The sequence below is a fragment of the Dreissena polymorpha genome, chromosome 1, assembly GCF_020536995.1.
Source record: "Dreissena polymorpha isolate Duluth1 chromosome 1, UMN_Dpol_1.0, whole genome shotgun sequence".
Taxonomy (NCBI): Eukaryota; Metazoa; Mollusca; class Bivalvia; order Myida; family Dreissenidae; genus Dreissena; species Dreissena polymorpha.
In genome coordinates this window covers 83,456,043-83,476,486 of record NC_068355.1, presented here as the reverse complement: position 1 = coordinate 83,476,486, position 20,444 = coordinate 83,456,043, and the positions used below count along the sequence as shown (strand labels likewise).

The window sequence follows — 20,444 nt, the reverse complement described above, 5'->3', positions numbered from 1 at the left end:
TAATACAATATGCATTTTATTATGATTATATGATATTAGCTGTCCATGCATTGTTACAAATATAATAAAACCAACAGAAACCCTTCAAATTATTGAATTGTTTGTTAGTTATACTTTATATTTAATTTATTTTTTATAATGAGTACTCCATAAACAAAAATACATTTACAGTATGTGTCTTTGTCATAAGTGTTAAATCCCTTCCTGATACGCAAGGTTCCTTACATTATGATTCTGTGACAAGAAGTTGGTGAATTGTCTTTTTGGTTAGCTGTTTAAGAGCTGTTTAAGAAAGACTTTGGAAAATACATGTGTATTAAGGAAGACTTACAAAGAAGGAATTCTTGAAAAATGTTGAAGAAAGACTTTACAAATTGTTATAATTTGAAGACTGTTGGAATTGTTTATTAAGACTACAGTAATAACAAATGGTTATAGATGACTAAATAGATTTTTAAGGAAGACTTTAGAAATTGTTAAGTATGGAAGAAAGTAGTGTATGAATAATAAGTATTTTTTATGTCATTACAAAACGTTACAGCAGAAAGGCAAAAAGTAAATTGTAATTATGTAAAATGTATTTGAATTGGCAATAAAAAGTCAGTAAGTACATAGCATAATTTAAGAATTTTGTAACATGAGGTAATGGGCGTAACTTCATTTTAAAATCAAACATCCAGGTATGTTGGCATTCAATCAGACTTGTAATGATGTAACTATTTTTCAGAAGTGATCAATGATATTTCTTGGCTATTCCAAATGCACATGGCCTTGTATGTAATTGGATCTGTGTATGCAAACAAAGAGACACTGCCTGATGCATACCTATTGAACATTAATTGTGTTCAGAGGTGACTCAAGATTGCTCATATTTGCTGTTTACTAATTGGGTTTGATTCATTTTGTATATCTGTCTGACTGTCATACACAATACAATATTCTAGCAATCTGCATTTTTCTGTAACTTGTCCAGATAATTCAATAGCTGTATTTCCTCTTATAGCAGTCATACATGTAACAGGGAAGTGCAGAATGAAGTGATAATTTGAGCAAGGGGTCATCATAGCTCCAATATCCATCACAGTCGCAGCCTTGTATCCCTGTTGCTTCACTTTGGGGCCCTGCAACTTTGTATTGATTTATGTCTCTGTCTGCATCTCACTCAACAGAATAAACACCCAATAAGTTCAGTGTCATCAGTATTATGTGTGATCATCAGACAATCATCCAGAGTAAATAAACATTCATCATTTGTAAGCTCGCTAAAATAGTTTTTATTTAAACCATGTAATTGTTGTTTCATTATAGGTCTTTAAGTTTTTAAGACACGCCTTGCATTTGGTCTTGAAATCAGCAAGTTCCTCTAAGATGTGTCATATCAGACTGCGCAATGATCCCCTGTCACTGTTTACACAACACTATTTCAAACTGCGCTAAATGCCAAGTATTTGAACAAATTTCAAGTGGCCCAGTCTAAATTGATGAAGACCTCTTCAGTTTTCATCTTTTTAATGGACAAGTACCATTTAGACTTTTCTTGAAATTTTTAATGAGTGTTTTGGATTTGTTGATATTATGGATTTATTGGTGTCTAGATTTAAAGTGTTATGTAAATACAACCTTAAAGGAATGCATTTGAGAATATTAAATGTGCAATTGTCGGATGAAATATTACTGTGTGGCTGATTGTCAAAGGTTTACAGACTATTGACTGCAAACAAGATGAATATTGCCGATGTGTGATGGGGGTTGTGGGCTGATGGTGATGTATGGTTGATGTTGCTGCTAGTTGATTGCCTGCATTTATGACCATAATCAGCCAAGTTTCCCTAACATAACTAATGGATTCTGTTCAACACAAGGCATGATCATCGACTGCCACAATTTGCAGGCAAGACTGTCCTACGAAAAGGGAAAAAATACTGGACAGTTGTTAATATCACCAACTCCAATTTTGCATGTGCTAAATATCATTGTATTTTACTGTTCATCAAAAATATAGTAATTGGTCTGTACTGACAACTTAACTAATAATTATTTCTGATGTACAGAAAAAACATTGGAGATGAGGCATTTTACTTTTCTATTTCATATCCTTATATCATCTTTTGCTTGAACAAAAATACACAACAACACAACTCCTCCAAGAATTCTTGTAACAAAACAACAATCAATTAAATAATTTCAACAGCTTAATTAATTAGCAAAAAGAACAGTATTTTTTTTATTAAATATGAACACAAAAAATATTGTTTATTAACTTTAACTTACAAAAATATTTTTTCTGTCATCAACTTTAATTTAAATTAAATACAATCATTTATGGAACAATGAAACAATTAAGCCTCCCCCCTCCCCCCAATTTTTTTAAAAATAATTCAACAACAAATTATGAATATGCAATGAGATAGTTAGATGATCAACTGTCTGCTTTGCTTTCACTCTTGTAGGCTGATTGGTAATGTCCTTTGGAATCATCACTCTTGTGATTTACTGATAGGACAATACTGATGGTCTTTTTTTATGAAAATGCTCTGATGGTGTTCTCAAATAATTTGAACCAGTAATAGCAAAGTTATTTTGTTGTGAAAACTGCACAAGGGTAACACAATTTGGAACCAAAGATCATTGTACCGTAAGTCCAGCGATATTGCATTTGATTTTGAACACTGGCCTTTTGACATTTTCCTGGGCCCAACACTATTTTGATGTGTGTGATACAGTTCATTAAATTGGTGGTTCCAGGCAATTTTGTCATTATCACGGCAATTCCTTATGATGGTGGAGTGTAACCCTATTTATTAATTTAATCATGGTGGTGTTTAGCCCGGAGTTTGAACAGTTTTTAATGTATAAACTGGAGGTCTTTGGTTCACTGCGGATGGTGAGTGTTATGGCCTGTTATTAAATCCTACAGGTCTCAGAATTCCTGATGCTGTTTAATGGCTTGGAAGCAGGCTTATTACCCCAAGGAAAAATATTACCAGGAAAGTCGGCTGTCTCTGCATGCAAGCCTGCCACTAGTAAATGTCTCCGTTATTGCTGCTTGTTGGATATAAATGCCAGATATCATATTTATGTTATTCGTTATTCCTGTAGCAAGATTGAGCACCTGACATCCTCTGTCTCCCATTCATGCCTATTTCCCCTGCATTCTGACTCTCGGGAGACAGCCTGCCATATTGTCCAGCACCTCGACTCTCATTCGACTCTTATTCGTCACTGAGTGTTCACAGGCAGACCACTGCCAGTATACTTGTGTAGACCAGGCCTGTCTCTGTGGTCCCCTCACTGTCAGCTCTTGCATGTGACATTCTGTTTGCAGGAGGATTGTCTGTCAAAATGGAATTGTAAAAATAACTTGGTTGAGATAATGGAATATGCCATATGTCGACTGTGAATTGCAATGACAGATAAGTGCAGAGCGCCTCTGTTTATTTTATTGTCTGTTGATTATATCAAATACTCGATAAAAGCCAGAAAACAGTCTTGTGGGTCTTCTCTATAAAGGAATGTGCAACAATAAAACAACCATTACAATGTGTGATTTGACTGCATTTTGTCAAATAATTTGTTTTAGTACCTTGAAAAGAAAATTTAAGTTCTGAATATTTGCACATAATTCTAACTAGGAAGATGTGGTAAGTGAATAAATGTATAACTAGGATTTCAACTGCCCTGGGGGAGAGGGGGTTCAGAGAGCCACATAGCAATTTCCTCCTGCCAAGTATTTTGTCAAAAACTTTGATGAATGTTGTTATAGCTTGTCACCTGGTATTGGGAAATGTTTTGTGAACATCCCATTTTATATATTGTTGTAGATATTTTTTCCCCATGGCTGATAGGCTGCTAGATTTATGTTGCTTCAAGAGATAGCTGTATCTTTATTGGTCTCTGATGAAATATGTTATAACCTTCACGGAAGAACTGTAGATAAAATGTATTTGCGTGTTCAGTGATTTCAGTTGAAGCAGAATCCTGCATTTTGATGCAAGCAAGCTACAATTTTCTCATTGTTTTACTTCTGCAAAAAATTATCCTTGCATCATTTTGACAAATTTGTTTTCCACAATCCAACTTCCCGTCCCATCCTCAAATTAAATCAACACTTAAATATGCTGGATATTCAATACTTTAGTAATTTTTTTACCTGCTTTAATTATCAATCTAGTGTCTGGTCTTTGTGACAGTTTTTTTCCCCATTACTTATTTATTGATTGTTCTATATCATTGAAGGTGACACTGAATCCAATAATTACCACCATTAAACAATTGAAGTACAAACATGGACTGTAACATACATGTAGGCTTGAGCGATGTCAGTTTTAAACTCAGACCTGTATGCTGCTTAACTGCGTGTGTGTGTGAGTATTTCAAAGTTAATGAGGTCCTTCGCCATTTATACGTTGCTGCCATTTATACATTGCTGCGTTGCTACATTCCATTCGCAGTATATTTACGCATAGGAATATGGAGGCAATCATTGTAAAAAACAACACTTTTGTAATTTTGGTGCCACCATGAAAGATTTCTCGCAAAGGCCGAAAATTGTGATTGACAACTCAAAACCTTATACATTCATAGTGAATATATATAGAACAAATTTGCTTTAACCCATTTATGCCTAGTGGACTCTCCCATCCTTCTAAATTGGATGAATTAATTTCCAAAATTAGAGATGTCTAGTATATTTATTTCTATATTTATAATATTTTTTACAGAAATTCTTTTAAGCAAACAGCGCATCATGCGGCGTCTCATCTGGGTCTACGCTGTTTGCAAAGGCCTTTTTTCTAGACGCTAGGCATAAATGGGTAAATACACCAGCTTCAACTGTTACACAGTTGGTGATAGTGCCCCTATTTGTTAACTTCTGCTTTCTAACGAGGCATCTTTATTAGAATATGTCATGACAATGCAAAGTTTGCATGATTCCCTCCCATAATCTGAAGGGAATCTTCAGAAAACATTTTCTTATTTACATACTACATCATGTACAGTAGTTATCTCTATGTAATCAAAAGTTGATGAAGAAAAATGGTATTGCAAAATTTTGTAATAGATAATTTGAAATTATTGGTCAGGCCTTTAGTTCTAAGAAAAGGAATAACATGACAAATGAGCTGTTCTGTATGCATTGATTGTTTTAACTGAATTTTCAACTTTATTTATTATATAACAAATACTTATAACTTTATTGACAAAAATGGACCTATTTGTGGAAGAAAATGGATGAAAGAGGAGCAAATGTTGACAGGAATAAAAACTGAATGTCCAGTCAACAGCCAGTCAGTGTCAACATTGGACTGGTTCCTCTTAAACATCCATTCTTCATCTTTGGGTCACAGCTCGGGTTACACCAATATTTAGACATTGTGTAATGTCTTGGGTTTGTTGGAGAATAGGGACATTAAGTTTGCCATTAATCACCATGGTCTAGAGAGCCATCATTTGTATTCATTAGCAAGGTTTCTGCTCCATTGTTTTTACATCCATCACATGTCTGTTGGTTCTAGTTACAGGGACCCATGCCCAAAGGCTCTCATTGTTAGTCTACATTCATTTGGAACTATCCCGACAACTCACAGACAAGTTATCAGTAAAATTGACACTGTCTCATATATGAACATACAGAAGAAACACTGGGCTTAATGAATTTGCATAAAGTATTGTCTTATATAAGCAAGTGCAGTCTGTACAGGCTAATCAGGGACGACACTATAGGTAGGCGTTAATGCTTTTTTTTGTTTAAAGGAAACATATTCTAAGTGAAAATCTATTTCAGACAGAAAGAGTGGTCCCTGAATAGCCTGTTCAGACTGCACAGGCTGGAATGACACTTTATGCACATGCATTAAGGCCCATTTGTCCATAGGGATGCTCATATGCATTGGTTTGACAGCAAACAGCATTGCTAGTGTTCTGTATATTGGTTGAATTCTAAAGCCATATTCTATATCCCTTTTACATTGTGTAGACTGACCTGCTGTGTGTGCATGTTAAGCCCACAGGTCACTGGCTGAATATCAATCCGCCACCATCAAGTTGTTCCATACTTGCTGCCTAACAATATACAATGCCAGGGGCTTAGTGGAATATACCTTAGGACTGGTTTGCGAATCCTGTAATCATGTTCCAAATAGGAAACAATTCCCCAGACTGATTTTCAATTGTCTATTACTCTATATAGATCCTTTTCTAACTACAGTGCTTTCCACAGGTTATTTAACGGTCCTTTGCTGGGTATTTCACAATCGAAGTCTGCGGGGCGCTTAAAATTGACCGATTAGTGTTTTTTTGCAGTAACTGCATATACTAGCCATTGTGAAGATCAAAGCCCTATCCACTTCGGGAATATTTTGATATCTCTTTACCCAATGTTAGCCTACCAAAAGACGGAGAGTCGATGTATTAAAACGTCATTATTGGCCAATAAGAGCGCACGCTTTGCATGAGCCAGAATTGCACTTGTAGGCATTCGATACCAGTGGCATAAAGTTATGCAGACCATTGACGCAATTGTCATAAGTGTGTAGTTTTGTGACAGTTTATTGTCTCTGTCAACTACCACACCCATCGGTCCCTATGTTTACACCTCAAAGAAGAAATCACAACGAGTTACTTAGAAAACTGATGATGGCAACCTGGTACATGTATGACTTGTGGAAATGTTTGGTGCATTCAATGCACAAGAGACAAAAAAAGTCTTCATCCATGACTTAATAGTTTTTTTCTTGAAGAGTAATAACACACCAATCCCAAATCCACCCCTAACGGCCTGGGGCATCTGAAAAAAAATCCGGTGAAAAGCACTGGGTCAAACACTTGTTATGATCATAAAGGCAGATGTTAGATGTATGTGTACGTATGTGTACATCCTGGAAAAAGCATGTCAGCTTTAACCAGGTCACTTGAGAGTTATGTCTGAAATGACTGTGTTTAGGGGGTAACCAGTATGTGGTGGCCATGCCATTGTTGGAAAGGTGACAGGCCTGTAGCCCTGGCTGTGGCTAACCTGTCATTAGCCTGTCCATGAAGCCCCTGTGAGGCTGCTGATGGCTCTCATTATCCCCAGGTGGACATATTACTGACCGGCCACATTACAAACACACCTAATTTCATCATGAATGCTTTTGTAGTTCAGTGTCATTGCAGAGCTGTAGTTGTTGTGTGTTGCAGTCAGTGCACAGCTGCTGTACAAATTGTTGTAGTTGTTGTATGATTTCTTCTTTTGGTACTCTAAGCTACCATTTCAATCAACACGTTAAAAATGTTTGTCAGCATCATGGATTGATGATGTCCCATAGAAAATACACACATTTCTAACAGTCTGTTGCTCTGTGTACCCATTAGCAGCCTATCTGCCTTATGAGATGATAATATTCATGCAATTATATCAAGATTAATGGTTTCCAGTCAAGTTGCTATGTGGGCAGCACATGGAATGATTGGATATTTACAGAAGAAAAAATGGTTTATTGACTTTCACAGTGAAAATTAGGTGCTACAAGAATTTATTTATCCAAGGAAAATGCTTTAACCAAAAAATGTAACTAATGTTGGAAACACGACTGCTGTTGCAGAATGGAGTAGCTAATGCACGTGGAATATAATCTTATCATTTTGGTGCTCTTCTGTTTTCTCTTAACAAATGTTAATGAGTTCTAGAATTAGTCTTAACCCAGCCAATAAATTACCTTATGGGGCCTTTAATGTTGTGATAATTGCATTATGGAAGTGGAATGCTCACAAATTCTGCCTGATTTGCATAGATTTGTCTGAGTGGCCAAGAGATTTCTGTCCCTGTGGATCACACTTCAGTAGTGCCAGGGACAGCCAGTCTTAATGGTCGTAGGGGATAGTCACATAGCCTTTAGTATAATTATAGTTACCATTGTAAAGGGGTTCTTTTTAGCCTACTTGTTAACCTTGGATTCCTATATCATCATTTGAATGTGGGAATCATATGTAGTTTATAGAATTTCAAATCAGTTCAGGAAGAACTTGTAACATTTTGTTTATAATAAAGCACTATTTCTTGTGTGTTGGCCTGAAGAGGACCAGGCTGAATGCTGTGGCATACAATCAGAATGTCAATATGAATCTGTGACTGCTTGTATTAATCTCTTACCTAAAACTCTTTCATTCTGTCAATCCAAACCTGTTTGATTGAAATGGAAACCAGCATATCTTGTGATTTACTCATCATATGAGTTATCCAAGAGCTTTCATATCATTTGTTGCAAGTCTTTGAATGACTGCTGCCTCAGATTGGTTCAGAATTGATAGGGAAGCAATCAACCAAACTTTGACAGGGGCACTTGATCAGAAAATTACAGAATCCTGTGAGGCAATGACTGTGATCGCATAATGTGCAAATTAGCTATTTAGATGGAGGGGAGCCGTTAATGGTCCTCTTAGTAATCTTCTCCATGTTGGGCAATAATATTTTAACCCTTTACCACTTTAACCCTTTGCATGCTGGGAAATTTATCGTCTGCTAAAATGTCGTCTGCTGAATTTCTACAATTAGCATTTCTTCGATTTAAAAAAAAAATACTATCAGAATAGCAAACAGTTTGGATCCAGATGAGACGCCACGTTCTGTGGCGTCTCATCTGGATCCAAACTGTTTGCAAAGGCCTTCAAAATTCGGTTCCCGAACTGAAAGAGTAAATAGATACATATTTTCACGCATTTTTAGTCACTTAGAAGTTAAATTTAATTGAAGACTTTTCTTTACAGATTCAAGTTTGTAAGGCTTCATTTCTGACCCTTAGATACTCATGAGCAGCAAACAGCATAAAACCTGAACAGACTGCGAGTTACTCACAGGCTGTTCTGGTTTTATGCTGTTTGTACATGTGTACATGCCATTTACACTTGGCTTCTTATGGGGGAAAGGGTTAAGACCTTCTCCCTATATGTAAAGCTCACCGATAGATGGATTACAGCATCATTTTGCTCTACATGTGTTATTATTGGTCTTGTTTGTAATATTCCCCATGTTGGTCAATAATATCATAACTTTAAGCCACTATCCTCATTTGGTGTATGACAAAATTGTTTGAATGCTCAAAAGTAAATGGATTACAGATAATGGATATTTTTTCTTGACAAGTGTGTGATGTCATGTGTGTGATGTCATGTGTTTGCCTGTTTTCAGGTTCAGTGAGAAGGATGGTGCAAAGCTGTCCATCCCAGTGGGTTCCAACCTGAAGATTATCTGTCCCCAGCGCAACAACACCAGTGCAGACTCGCTCTACTATGTGATCTACTGGGTAAGTGAGGGCACTCAGTGTGCTCATAGCCTTTTTTCAAATTGAGTTTTATATGATTTTTTTAAAGGACTGCTTCATGTAATGCATGATGATTGGTATTTATTTTTGTTTACAATATTTCCAAACATTTAGAACAGCTAAACATACATACTTCTTTTAGGTAAGGTGTAAGCCTTTGGCATGTCTTAATAAGTGAAGGAAACACTAATTTATAATCATGTGGGCATTTCCCAGATACTATTTCAGCAAAATTGCACTTACCCGGTAAGCTTTTCTTTCATCGTTATTTTTTATTATCTATTATTTTATTTGTCTGCTCTGTAGCTTTTATTGAACCAGGTTTTGAAGGAAAAAACTGGTTATTAAATTGGCGAATGTCGGCGGGCAGGCAGGTGGGCTGGCCGGCGGGCGGAACAAGCTTGTCCTGGCCATAACTTTGTTGTTCATTGTGGGATTTTAAAATTATTTGGCACATTTGTTCACCATCATTAGACGGTGTGTCCAGCAAAAATTATGTCGATATCTCCAAGATCAAGGTCACACTTTGAGTTCAAAGGTCAAAAATGGCCATAAATGAGCTTGTCCAGGCCATAACTATGTTATTCATTGTGAGATTTTAACATCATTTGGCACATTTGTGCACCATCATTGGACGGTGTGTTGCCCGAAAGAATTACGACTATATCTCCAAAATGGAGGTCGCAACAACTAAAAATAGATTTAATTTGAAACAATGGGGGTAACTATGAACAATCAGTAAGAATGCACATCAGATTTTTTTTTCTTTAAATTAAAATCTAGGTCGCCATTAGTAAAAAATAAATTGAATTTGACACAAGGGGGGTAACAATGCACATTTTCAATTTTCTCCCTTTATCAGACTATTTTTCAAATTGAAAACTGGTTTTGTGACAATTTTGTGTCTTGTTTATTCTGCATTGTTTTGATGCTATTATTATATCTTTATTGCTCTATAACTATGTCATTTTTGTTTTTCTGTAATGGATAGAAGAAATGTACAGTATATGTTTGTTACATAGCTATTAATTCATCTTTTATTTGCTTTTTAGCTATTATTTCATCTTTGTCACTAGCTATACGTGACTATAACACATGTATTTAATCTTTATTTCTCTCTAACTTTTATTTGGCATCTTGATGCAATATGGCTATTTATTTCATCCTTTATTTAATCCCTTATTTTTATAAAGCAATTATTTCATTGCTTATTATTCTGTAGCTAATACTTTATCTCAAATTCTGTGTATGTGTATAATATTATATCTTATTTCTCTGTAACTTCTGATTTGTCTCTAATATTCTGTTGCAATTATTTTAACTCTTATGACTTCGTAGGTGTCTGAGGAGGGATTCAAAAAATGTTTCAAGCCCCACAATGACAGCTCAGTGTTTGTTGTCTGCAACAGACCAGAAGTGTCATTTGACTTCACGGTGGAAATCTCCATATTCACTGGAACACCAAATGGGAAAGACTTCAAAGTGGGCCACAGTTACTATATTGCATGTAAGTTGGTCTTAGCAATGTGTTGGAGCTTATGCCAATTAACCCTTTGCCTGCTGGGAAATTTGTAGTCTGCTAAAATATCCTCTGCTGAAAACTAAAATTCACATTTTCTTAGTTTTTTTTCAAAGAATACTATTAGAATAGCAAACAGTTTGGATCCTGATGAGACGCCACATTTTGTGGCGTCTCATCTGGATCCAAACTGTTAGCAACGGCCTTCAAAATTTGGGTCCAGCACTGAAAGAGTTAAACACACAGTTTAACCGTGCCGCATGCCCACTTGATGTTGAAAAGTGAGTCTATGAAGTATTTTGTTGATACATCTTGAACTGTTGATTGATCACAGGCTTGCTCTTCTGTTGCAGCATTTTCTTGTACTGTTGATTGATCACAGGCTTGTTCTTCTGTTGCAGCATTTTCAACTGGGACGTTACAGGGCTTAGGCAATGAGTATGATGGTGCATGTAAGGACAAGAACATGCGTATCAATATGACCGTCGTCAACCAGCAGTTTCCCACCACTCAAGGTACTGCGATTGTCCAATACGTGAATTCATACCTTCTCAGCCAACATATACACTTTAACACCGTTATTTTGAAGTCGTCAGGACCGTTAAAAAAACTTCGGATTAACGATAATTCGCAATGAACATTTGACAGAAGACTTCTTTGATTCTGTAAAAATTAAACGTTGACCCCCTTTTTATTTACTGCCGATACTGATATCTTCCTGGGTTGGGTACCGGGCCCTTCTCCAGATTGCTGGACATTTGGTTGGGAAAATAGTAACGTGGTTGACTTGTTTGTATCAGACATTTTGTAATGATTTTTTTTAAATGGTAGAGTTTATATATGATGCATTTCACTTGACCACATTTACTCAGACCTAACGTGACATGTTTGTTTGTTACTAAAGAATGCAAAACTACATAAATAGTAATTATCGGCTTCTGAAGACATTATAAAATTTACACGCTACGCGCAGACGACAAAGGTGAAATTATCGGCTTTTGACGCGCCATGCACAGACGACAAAGGTGTGAAATTACACAAAGTGTTTTGCAGTTTTGACTTCGGATTAAAGATTGATAATTAGGTGCGAATTATAGTCTTGAGACTGACAGAATCACTTCGAAATAACGATTTCTTCAGTTTAACGAAGTTTGGATTAACAATGAAATTTTACATTAAACAAAGAAGAACCACAATCGGGACCCGAAAAAAACTTCGCAATAACGGTGACTTCGGATTATCGGTGTTCGAAATAACGGTGTTGAGGTGTATTATTAATGAATTAAATTTTTTAAAGTAATATAAAAATTAAATAAATCTTATCTTAAATATTCAAATGTTTTTGCACATTTCATCTTTTCAATGAATTTTAAAACATGTGCTCTTCTGATTCAATTATCTGGTGACATTGTAAGAACAATTCTTTTATATCTTTAAGACATTAATATAAAAGTATAAATAAAACTATAATGAACAGTTTCAATATGAACACCTGTTTTAACTTAAAACCAAATGTTGATAAGCTTACTATATAATCATTCCTACTTTGTAAAATATGTTGTTCATGATGAACCGAAGTTTTAAATTATCATGACTATTTACCCAATTTAGCACCATCGAAGACAACCCCTATAGTGACGACCTCACGACCTGACACTCCAAACACAACAGTGCTGTCTTCAACGCAGCCCTCCCCCTCCACAGCCCTGCCTACCACACACCTGTTTACCACAGCAACCACCGTGGGCTCGTCAACAGGCAGAACTTCTACAAGTAGGTTCCCACCAATGTCATGAACTCTTGTGTTGTTGTACTTGTTTTCTATACAATTCAGGAAACTGGTTTCAAAGTCACAGCACGCCACCTCTCTGGCTCAAAATGATCTTTTGCCAGATTATTCTAATTATTGTTCTTAGTTATTAATGTCAATGCTCTTTTTATGTTGGTCATTTAAAGGGTTTTGATGAAGAAAACTATGAAGCCAATGGCATTTCCTTCAAATAATTCGTAATTATGGTAAATGGCAAAGTAAGCTTTTTTTCACAAAATGTTGATATGGACACCTATCGAAACAAATGTTATCAATTATATTTTTAAAAAGCTTATATGCATGTTGTTTTAATACTTCATGCGTTTGTTAATGTTTTTCAGACATTCCAGAGGTGACTGGCAACACCGACAGTGTGATCAATGTGCCTGACAACGGGAACACAGGCGTCATAGACTTGACCAACAGGGCGCCGGCAGGCCCTGTACCAACACTTGTGCTCACAGCATGTCTTTCAGTGTTACATATACTTTACTCACAAAGTCCACTGGATCAGCGATAGCAGTGTACAGATCTGGCTTGTCTTGTTAAATATCTGTGTATGGATTTGTTAACATATATTGCTCACATGAAGACTTGATACCAGTGGCCAAACGTTCCAATGTGTGATCAGAGCAAGTGACTGAATTGTGACATTCCAATTTAGAGTACTTCTATGAACTTCTCTTGTTAATGTGACCAGTAGAAGACTGGTTTCAATTTGTCTAATTCAAGAAGACTCAGGATATATTTAATGGTGAAAAGTAGTCACAAGTTTTGATCACAATTTGCTCTGAAAAAAAGTAGGAAGGGCCAGAGGTTCGTGTTTTTCGACCAAATGTGCTAACCAAAGTTGGAACCAGACAATGGACTGGGCTTGCTCCAAGTATTTGTGATAAAAACAATATGTAGGAAGTGCAGAGCTCTTGCCTGGACAGGAGGCCAGACTAACTGGCACATGATGTGTGACATGCCGCAAAATAAAACCCGAGGCTATGCTGGCTGGACCATGCAGCTGATTTGTCCCGGCAATATGTCTCAATCTCCTCAGTGTAATTCAGACTTTGCATGAAGTTGGAAATATGATTTCTCAGATGCAACAAACGTTTCACCTTAAGTGCCCCAGATGTGTCTAGAAATACCAGCATTTGTGCTTGATGTGTTTTTGGTCTTGATTTTTTTGTTGGTGCATCCTTATTATAAATGATACTTGCTCTGAGAAATGGAGTTTAATGCATGTGAGTTAAGTTTGGTCCCAGATTTGTCTGTGCAGTCTGACAGGCGCTAACTAATCAAGAACTGTTCACTTTTATGGATTTGTTTCATTTCCAGGAAGTCTTTTCTCAGCAAAAGAACAGTTAAGGCAGAAAGTGTGATCCCTGATAAGCATGTAATACTGTTAAACCATTAAATTTCATGTGGTACTAATTTTTGTGGATTTCGTTGGTCAGCTGAACCACGAATTTAATTACCAACGATTATTTATACATTTTTGATCCGAAATCGGTCATTTCCAAATGACATTTCCAATTTTTGATTGAGATATGCTAGTTAATACAATATGTTGTTGTCTTGATAAGTGTTTGGGTAATAATACTTTTAAATTTAAAGCATGGTACTTAAACTGTACATCAACGATTGTTTTCTTTTACGTGACGTCGTCATATTAACAGTTTGCAGATTTATCACATATGTCAACTAGTGCCAATTAAAGTTAATAGAGACATAACAATTTTAACACGTGTTTTTTGGGGACCTTATTACTCAATTGTTCTACAAGGGGATGATTGCGCTGAGAATTTCAAATATTGTCAAAACAACATTGATGGCAATTAGCGAGCGGGGACCCACAAGTGCGCCACTTGATCGCTTTAATCGACAATTATGGGCAACACTGTCATGCTTCAGTACATATCAACCTCAAGTCTTGCTGTCAACACTGATAAGCAGATTTTGCTTCGTTATTACTCTGCTTGTTTAAATTAAAGTTTAAATATTATGACGGTCAGTCTTCCCCGAAAAGTTTAAATCCACGAAATTACGTGTCAACCTATTAGTTGTTTATTATTAAACCACGAAATTTCATACCGACGAATTTCTATACGTTTACAGTACCCCTTAATCTAACCTCAATCTGGGATGATACTTTACACATGTGCAATAAACTCTGTATTCTCAGAGCATGGCTGATGTGTTGTTTACTGGTCAAGAGTGACCACTATGACCTTGCCCCCTATCTCTGTGACCACTATGACCTTGCCCCCTATCTCTGTGACCACTATGGCCTTGCCCCCTATCTCTGTGACCACTATGACCTTGCCCCCTATCTCTGTGACCACTATGACCTTGCCCCCTATCTCTGTGACCACTATGACCTTGCCCCCTATCTCTGTGACCACTATGACCTTGCCCCCTATCTCTGTGACCTCTATGACCTTGCCCACTATCTCTGTGACCACTATGACCTTGCCCCCTATCTCTGTGACCACTATGACCTTGCCCCCTATCTCTGTTACCACTATGACCTTGCCCCCTATCTCTGTGACCACTATGACCTTGCCCACTATCTCTGTGACCACTATGACCTTGCCCCCTTTCTCTGTGACCACTTACCCAGTGAACACATTTGGGAATGCCATAAACATACAGTTTATGTTTCTTGAAGTATGTATTTGGGTCTTGAGTCTCTAAGGTTATAGTAAATGATGGCAAACAAAGTTCATACATGTCAAATGAAATTGCTGTCAATAGAAATTTCACTTCACTAGTTTTCACCAAGAATCATTATCATAATGTAGAACTTATCAGGTTTGATGAATGGTGATGAAACAACATTTAGCGTGTTGCACACATTTAAGTAGCTTGTAGACTATTGCCATGTCTCTATTTAAGCTGCAGTGCACATGCAAATTTCTCAGCAGTTCGACATCAGATAGTCACACAGTTGCAATCCCACATCAGATAGTCACACAGTTGCATCCCCACATCAGATAGTCAGACAGTTGCATCCCCAGAGTGGCTACTACATTTCTCACCTAACATGTGTTGGTGCTGGTTATATTATTTTGATGTTTTCTCCTAACCATGTTATTTATTTGTTTTATTACCGATTGTTTGGGCAACTCTGGAACTGACACATTACGTTTGAATATTTAAGTAGAGAAAAGTGCTATACTCCAGTTAAAGCTAAGTTGCAACACTTCACAACACATGCTAGCTGTCCAGAGTTGCCACTATTTGAGTCCCAGTTATGCACAGTCATTCTAATGTGTCTGGTTCTGAGAAAATTGGGCTTAATGCATGTGCCTAAAGTGTCGTCCCAGATTAGCCTGTGCAGTCTGCACAGGCTAATCAGGGACGACACTTTCCGCTTTTATGGTTTTAGTTTCAAGGAAGTCCCTCCTTACCGAAAATCAAGTTTAGGCAGAAAGTGTCGTCCCTGATTAGCCTGTGCAGACTGCACAGGCTAATCTGAGACGACACTTTACGCACATGCATTATTCTCAGTTTTCTCAGAATGCGACTCTAATAGTCTCGCTTTCTCTTTATCTCATGTCTGAACCTCATTGTATTGTGTTAATTATTGTAAATAGAATGTACAGACCAGTGATTTCTTTCACTCTAATCAGATATTTAAGTAACCACATATTAGCAAGAAAGTCAGAAAAAGGGTTGGATTAGGAGGACCCAGAGGGTCATATGTCTGTTATGGGCAGTACAACCCTTGTCATCCTTTACTGACACATACTGACCTATAGTTCCTCTGCACGTGCAATAACTAGATCGTAGATGTACTGACTCTTTTCATAGACAATGATTAAAACTAAATGACAAAACTGTATTCTTTTACTTTTAATGATGAATATAGTATTATGTAATCAGCAAGCACCAGATAATTCCTAACAATGACAATCGATTAATATACAGTAAGTTAACATTTGTTTGCCTAGGCAGTTCATCAAACATGATTAACATTACATTCAACTTACTGCATGTAACATCATTATTTACATGATGAACATCTAACCTTTCATACAACTTACTGCTCACAAAGTAGTTCATCACAGTGAGTTTTCCTTCGATTCATAATTGATGCAGTGAGTGATCTTTTAGTAGCAATTTAAGTGGCTCATTATTTTGAAAAAATTATATCTTTGAAGATAATATTTGCCTCATCATTTAAAAGTGTGTCTTGTCACTAAATTAATTCCTGAATGTTTTGTTCACTGAATGAGAACTTTAAATGGCTATTGAAATTTTAAAATTTGGATTCTTCTTGAAGTCAAAGCCTCTGTTTTTTGTATGTTGATCATTTTGTATTTCCCATGTTTTATGTTACTTGAGTGAACCTTTACACTTACATTGCTATCTGTTATACATATATATTATAATATGTATCATCATTTATACATTGTACATATGTAAAGATAAAATTTTATTGTACATAAGCAGTATATTTGTTAAAACATCTGTCAGATTTTTACTAGAGATTCATCAAGTGTTTTGGTTGGGGACTACAGTGATTTTCATGCGGTGTAACAGTCCCCAGACCTCTGCTAGAACACAGATCTGTGTACATGTACAACTTTTATACAGATATTGTTATGTGTCAAGATTCATGTTGATTCCATGTGTTGTTCTAATGAAATAATTTGTGCAATTGTTTTGTACTTAACAATGTATTTAATTAAAAACTAAAATATGCTTATCGTTTTTGTATTGACACTTTCCAGTGATATAGTATTAGCTGTAAACAGCAGTCCAGTTTCATTGAAAAACCTTTACAATTGTGCTGAAATGTCTTCCTTGCTTTGATTTTATTTTTAAAGCAAAATACCATTAATGATTTTCAATACATTATCAACATCTGAATGCCTGCGCACTGTAGCCTCTTGTTACATATCTAGATCAAAATGGAATTTTGGTTGGACCAAATATTTCTTTGTACAACTCTGTTAGAACAATACAGGATCTCATGTTACACTTCAATCATTGCTATCTGTCCAAACCTTACTCAAGTCATGCTTGTAAAGCTGATCTTACACTAAGAATGATATTGCTTTATCTGTGGTCTCATCAAAAACCATTGAACCTAAATGAACATATTTTCTTTAATGCTTTTAGTTCTTCATAAACAGACCCTCAATAGAAAGTTGACGAAGCAATATGGGGTTTGAGTGATAAGAGACCATTTGCACCAATAATTGATGAAGATAACATCTCACATTTTTCCATGTAGAGGACCAACAAAAATCCAAATACCGTGACAAATAGATAATATTTTCAATGACGGTGACTATGACTCGATAAATCATTGATTTAGTTCACAGTTTGTAAGGTTTTATGATTTATTAAGACTAATTAGCACACATTTGTTGACAAAGAAAAGGTTTGTAAAGACTCATTAAAAAATGTACATCATATCTATTGAATTTTGATTGAAAGACATAGAGGAACATTTAAAACTAACACATTGAATAGTCAAAGGAATCATCTTTTTTGAAAACAAGTGGGCAGTGCTGTGTGAAAAGGGCGTTTAATGCATGTGCGTAAAGTGTTGTCCCAAATAAGCCTGTGCAGTCTGCACAAGCTAATCAGGGAAGACACTTTCCGCTTTTATGATATTTTTTGTTTAAAGAAGTATCTTCATAGCAAAAATTAAGTATGGGCGGAAATTGTCTTCCCTGATCAGCCTGTGCGGACTGCACAGGCTAATCTAGGATGACCCTTTACACTCATGCATTAAACCCCCTTTTCACAGACTACTTCGTAAGTATTTGTACTCATTGACAATTGAAATCCTTAATAATTCTTGTTTTTGGTTGATTAATTTTACATAGACAAAACTATTACCTTGTTAATGACAATAATGTGAAAAAGCTTACCATCTGAAGCTTAAAATCACATGCAAGTTTATAGTTAGTAATGAAGCCTCTTAAATACCACCTGTGATTTACTGGGCATTATAGGGGAGAAAACTTTCCTTTATTCATCATAACATCTTTCAGACAGGATTGCACAGTTTCTCTCCCTTACACATATTTGAGCTTCCAACAGTTTTTTTTTTACATGAAAAGTATCAGTCTATGATTCCTTTTGTTTAGGAAACTTTATCACTACACATATTCAGCAAGACTATAAGAATGGGCCGTTAAATAATAATTTTAGCAATGCTGTCTGTGGTAAGTCAGCTAATTCTTTACTGGCCCACTCAGTTTCATACAGGATAATGAAAATCTGTACAAACCTTTCTACGTCAGGTTTACAGCCTACACATTAATTCCTCCATTATTGCCGCCTCGAACATTCGTTGTTATGTTATGTTGTATAAAATACAATAAGTGCCAATCTTTAAAGGTATAAAACAAGAAAACTGCATAACAACCTAATGTGTTTTATCCCCCAACAAAAGGCGCGGGAATAATAAAATGGAAAGCATCCTTCCGTCCATGTGCACTTCCGTCCGTCACACTCTTGTTTGGCCAACTACTCATATATTTTACATATGATTTTCTTTGAACTTGTTACATCATCATTATATGCAAGTGCTAAAGCATTAGTTTGTAAAGGTTTCATGCTTGATTGACTTAAAAAAAAAGTAGTTTTTAGCTTAAAAAAGAAGTAGTTTTTAGCTCACACGAGCACAATGTGCTCATGGATTGTGCTCATGGTGAGCTTTTATGATTGCCTTCTGTCCATCGTCTGTCATGCAACATGTGTCATGAACATTTGCCTTGTTAAGTGGCCACATGTATTGTTTGATCTTCATGAAATTTGGTCAGAAGATGTGTCCTAATGATATCTTGTATGAGTTCAAACATGGTTCCGGTCTGTTGAAAAACATGGCTGCCAGAGGGCTGGGCATTTCTCCATATATGGACAATAGTAAAACTTTGTTAACACTCATGAGGCCACATTGATTGTCCGGTCTTAATGAAACTTAGGCAGAAGGTTTGTCCCAATGATGTCTTGGCAAGTTCAAAAATGGTACTGGTTGTTTAAAAACCATGGCCACCAGGGAGCAGGTCATTTTTCCTCATATGGCTTAAAGGGACCTTTTCACAGATTTTGGCATGTATTGAAGTTTGTCAAATGCTTTTTATTGATGAATGTAAACATTGGATTTGAAAATCTTCAGTATGAAAAAAGAATACAATTAAAGAAAGAAAAAAAAAGTAACTATCAACTGGGCTCGAACCACTTACCCCTGGAGTAAAAGTCTATCGCTTAGACCACTCAGCCATCTGTGCTCATACAATTAATGATGTATTTTTAGCTCGACTATTATATATGAAATACATGTATATATAGATAAGCTATCCTACTCTCCCCGGCGTTTCCGTTAGCGTTAGCGTGCAAATGTTAAAGTTTTCGTACTACCCCTTTTATTTTCATTGTCCCTTGACACATTTCTTTCATATTTTGCATACTTGTTGACCAACATGACCCCAACCTATAAACAAGAGCAGACAACTCTATTAAGCATTTTGTCATAAGTATGGCACCTTTTCCACTTAGAATATGCAGCAAATGTTAAAGTTTTCATACTACCCCATTTATTTTCATTGTCCCTTGACACATTGCTTTCATATTTTGCATACTTGTTTACCAACATCACCCCAACCTATAAACAAGAGCAGACAACTCTATCAAGCATTTTGTCATAATTATTGCCCCTTTTATACTCAGAATATGCATATTATTGATAAATCTATGTTAAAGTTTGCATACTACCCCAAATATTTCCAATATTCTTTGACATATTGCTTTTATATGTTGCATACTTGTTTACCAACATGACCCCAACCTATAAACAAGG

General features: G+C 36.1%; 1 protein-coding gene and 1 long non-coding RNA gene across 3 annotated transcripts in view; one reads left to right on the top strand and one right to left on the bottom strand.

Annotated features, from left to right (window-relative positions):
• The window catches only part of LOC127838363 (ephrin-B1-like), a 115,408-nt gene extending 101,625 nt beyond the window's left edge, over positions 1 to 13,783 (top strand). For both annotated transcript variants that reach the window (XM_052366087.1, XM_052366084.1), the window contains exons 2-6: positions 9,167 to 9,281; positions 10,638 to 10,806; positions 11,220 to 11,333; positions 12,430 to 12,591; positions 12,970 to 13,783. In XM_052366087.1, coding sequence (XP_052222047.1) covers positions 9,167 to 9,281; positions 10,638 to 10,806; positions 11,220 to 11,333; positions 12,430 to 12,591; positions 12,970 to 13,148 — 739 coding nt within the window. In that variant the 3' untranslated portion in view covers positions 13,149 to 13,783. The remainder of the gene's footprint in view (positions 1 to 9,166; positions 9,282 to 10,637; positions 10,807 to 11,219; positions 11,334 to 12,429; positions 12,592 to 12,969) is intronic.
• Positions 13,784 to 14,740: 957 nt separating this feature from the next.
• On the bottom strand, positions 14,741 to 15,189 carry LOC127838378 (uncharacterized). Its single transcript, XR_008029794.1, has 3 exons — positions 15,082 to 15,189; positions 14,941 to 15,051; positions 14,741 to 14,880 (listed from the first exon to the last, which is right to left on the bottom strand). It is a non-coding gene; the product is annotated as an uncharacterized LOC127838378 (long non-coding RNA).
• Between the last annotated feature and the right edge of the window lie 5,255 nt (positions 15,190 to 20,444).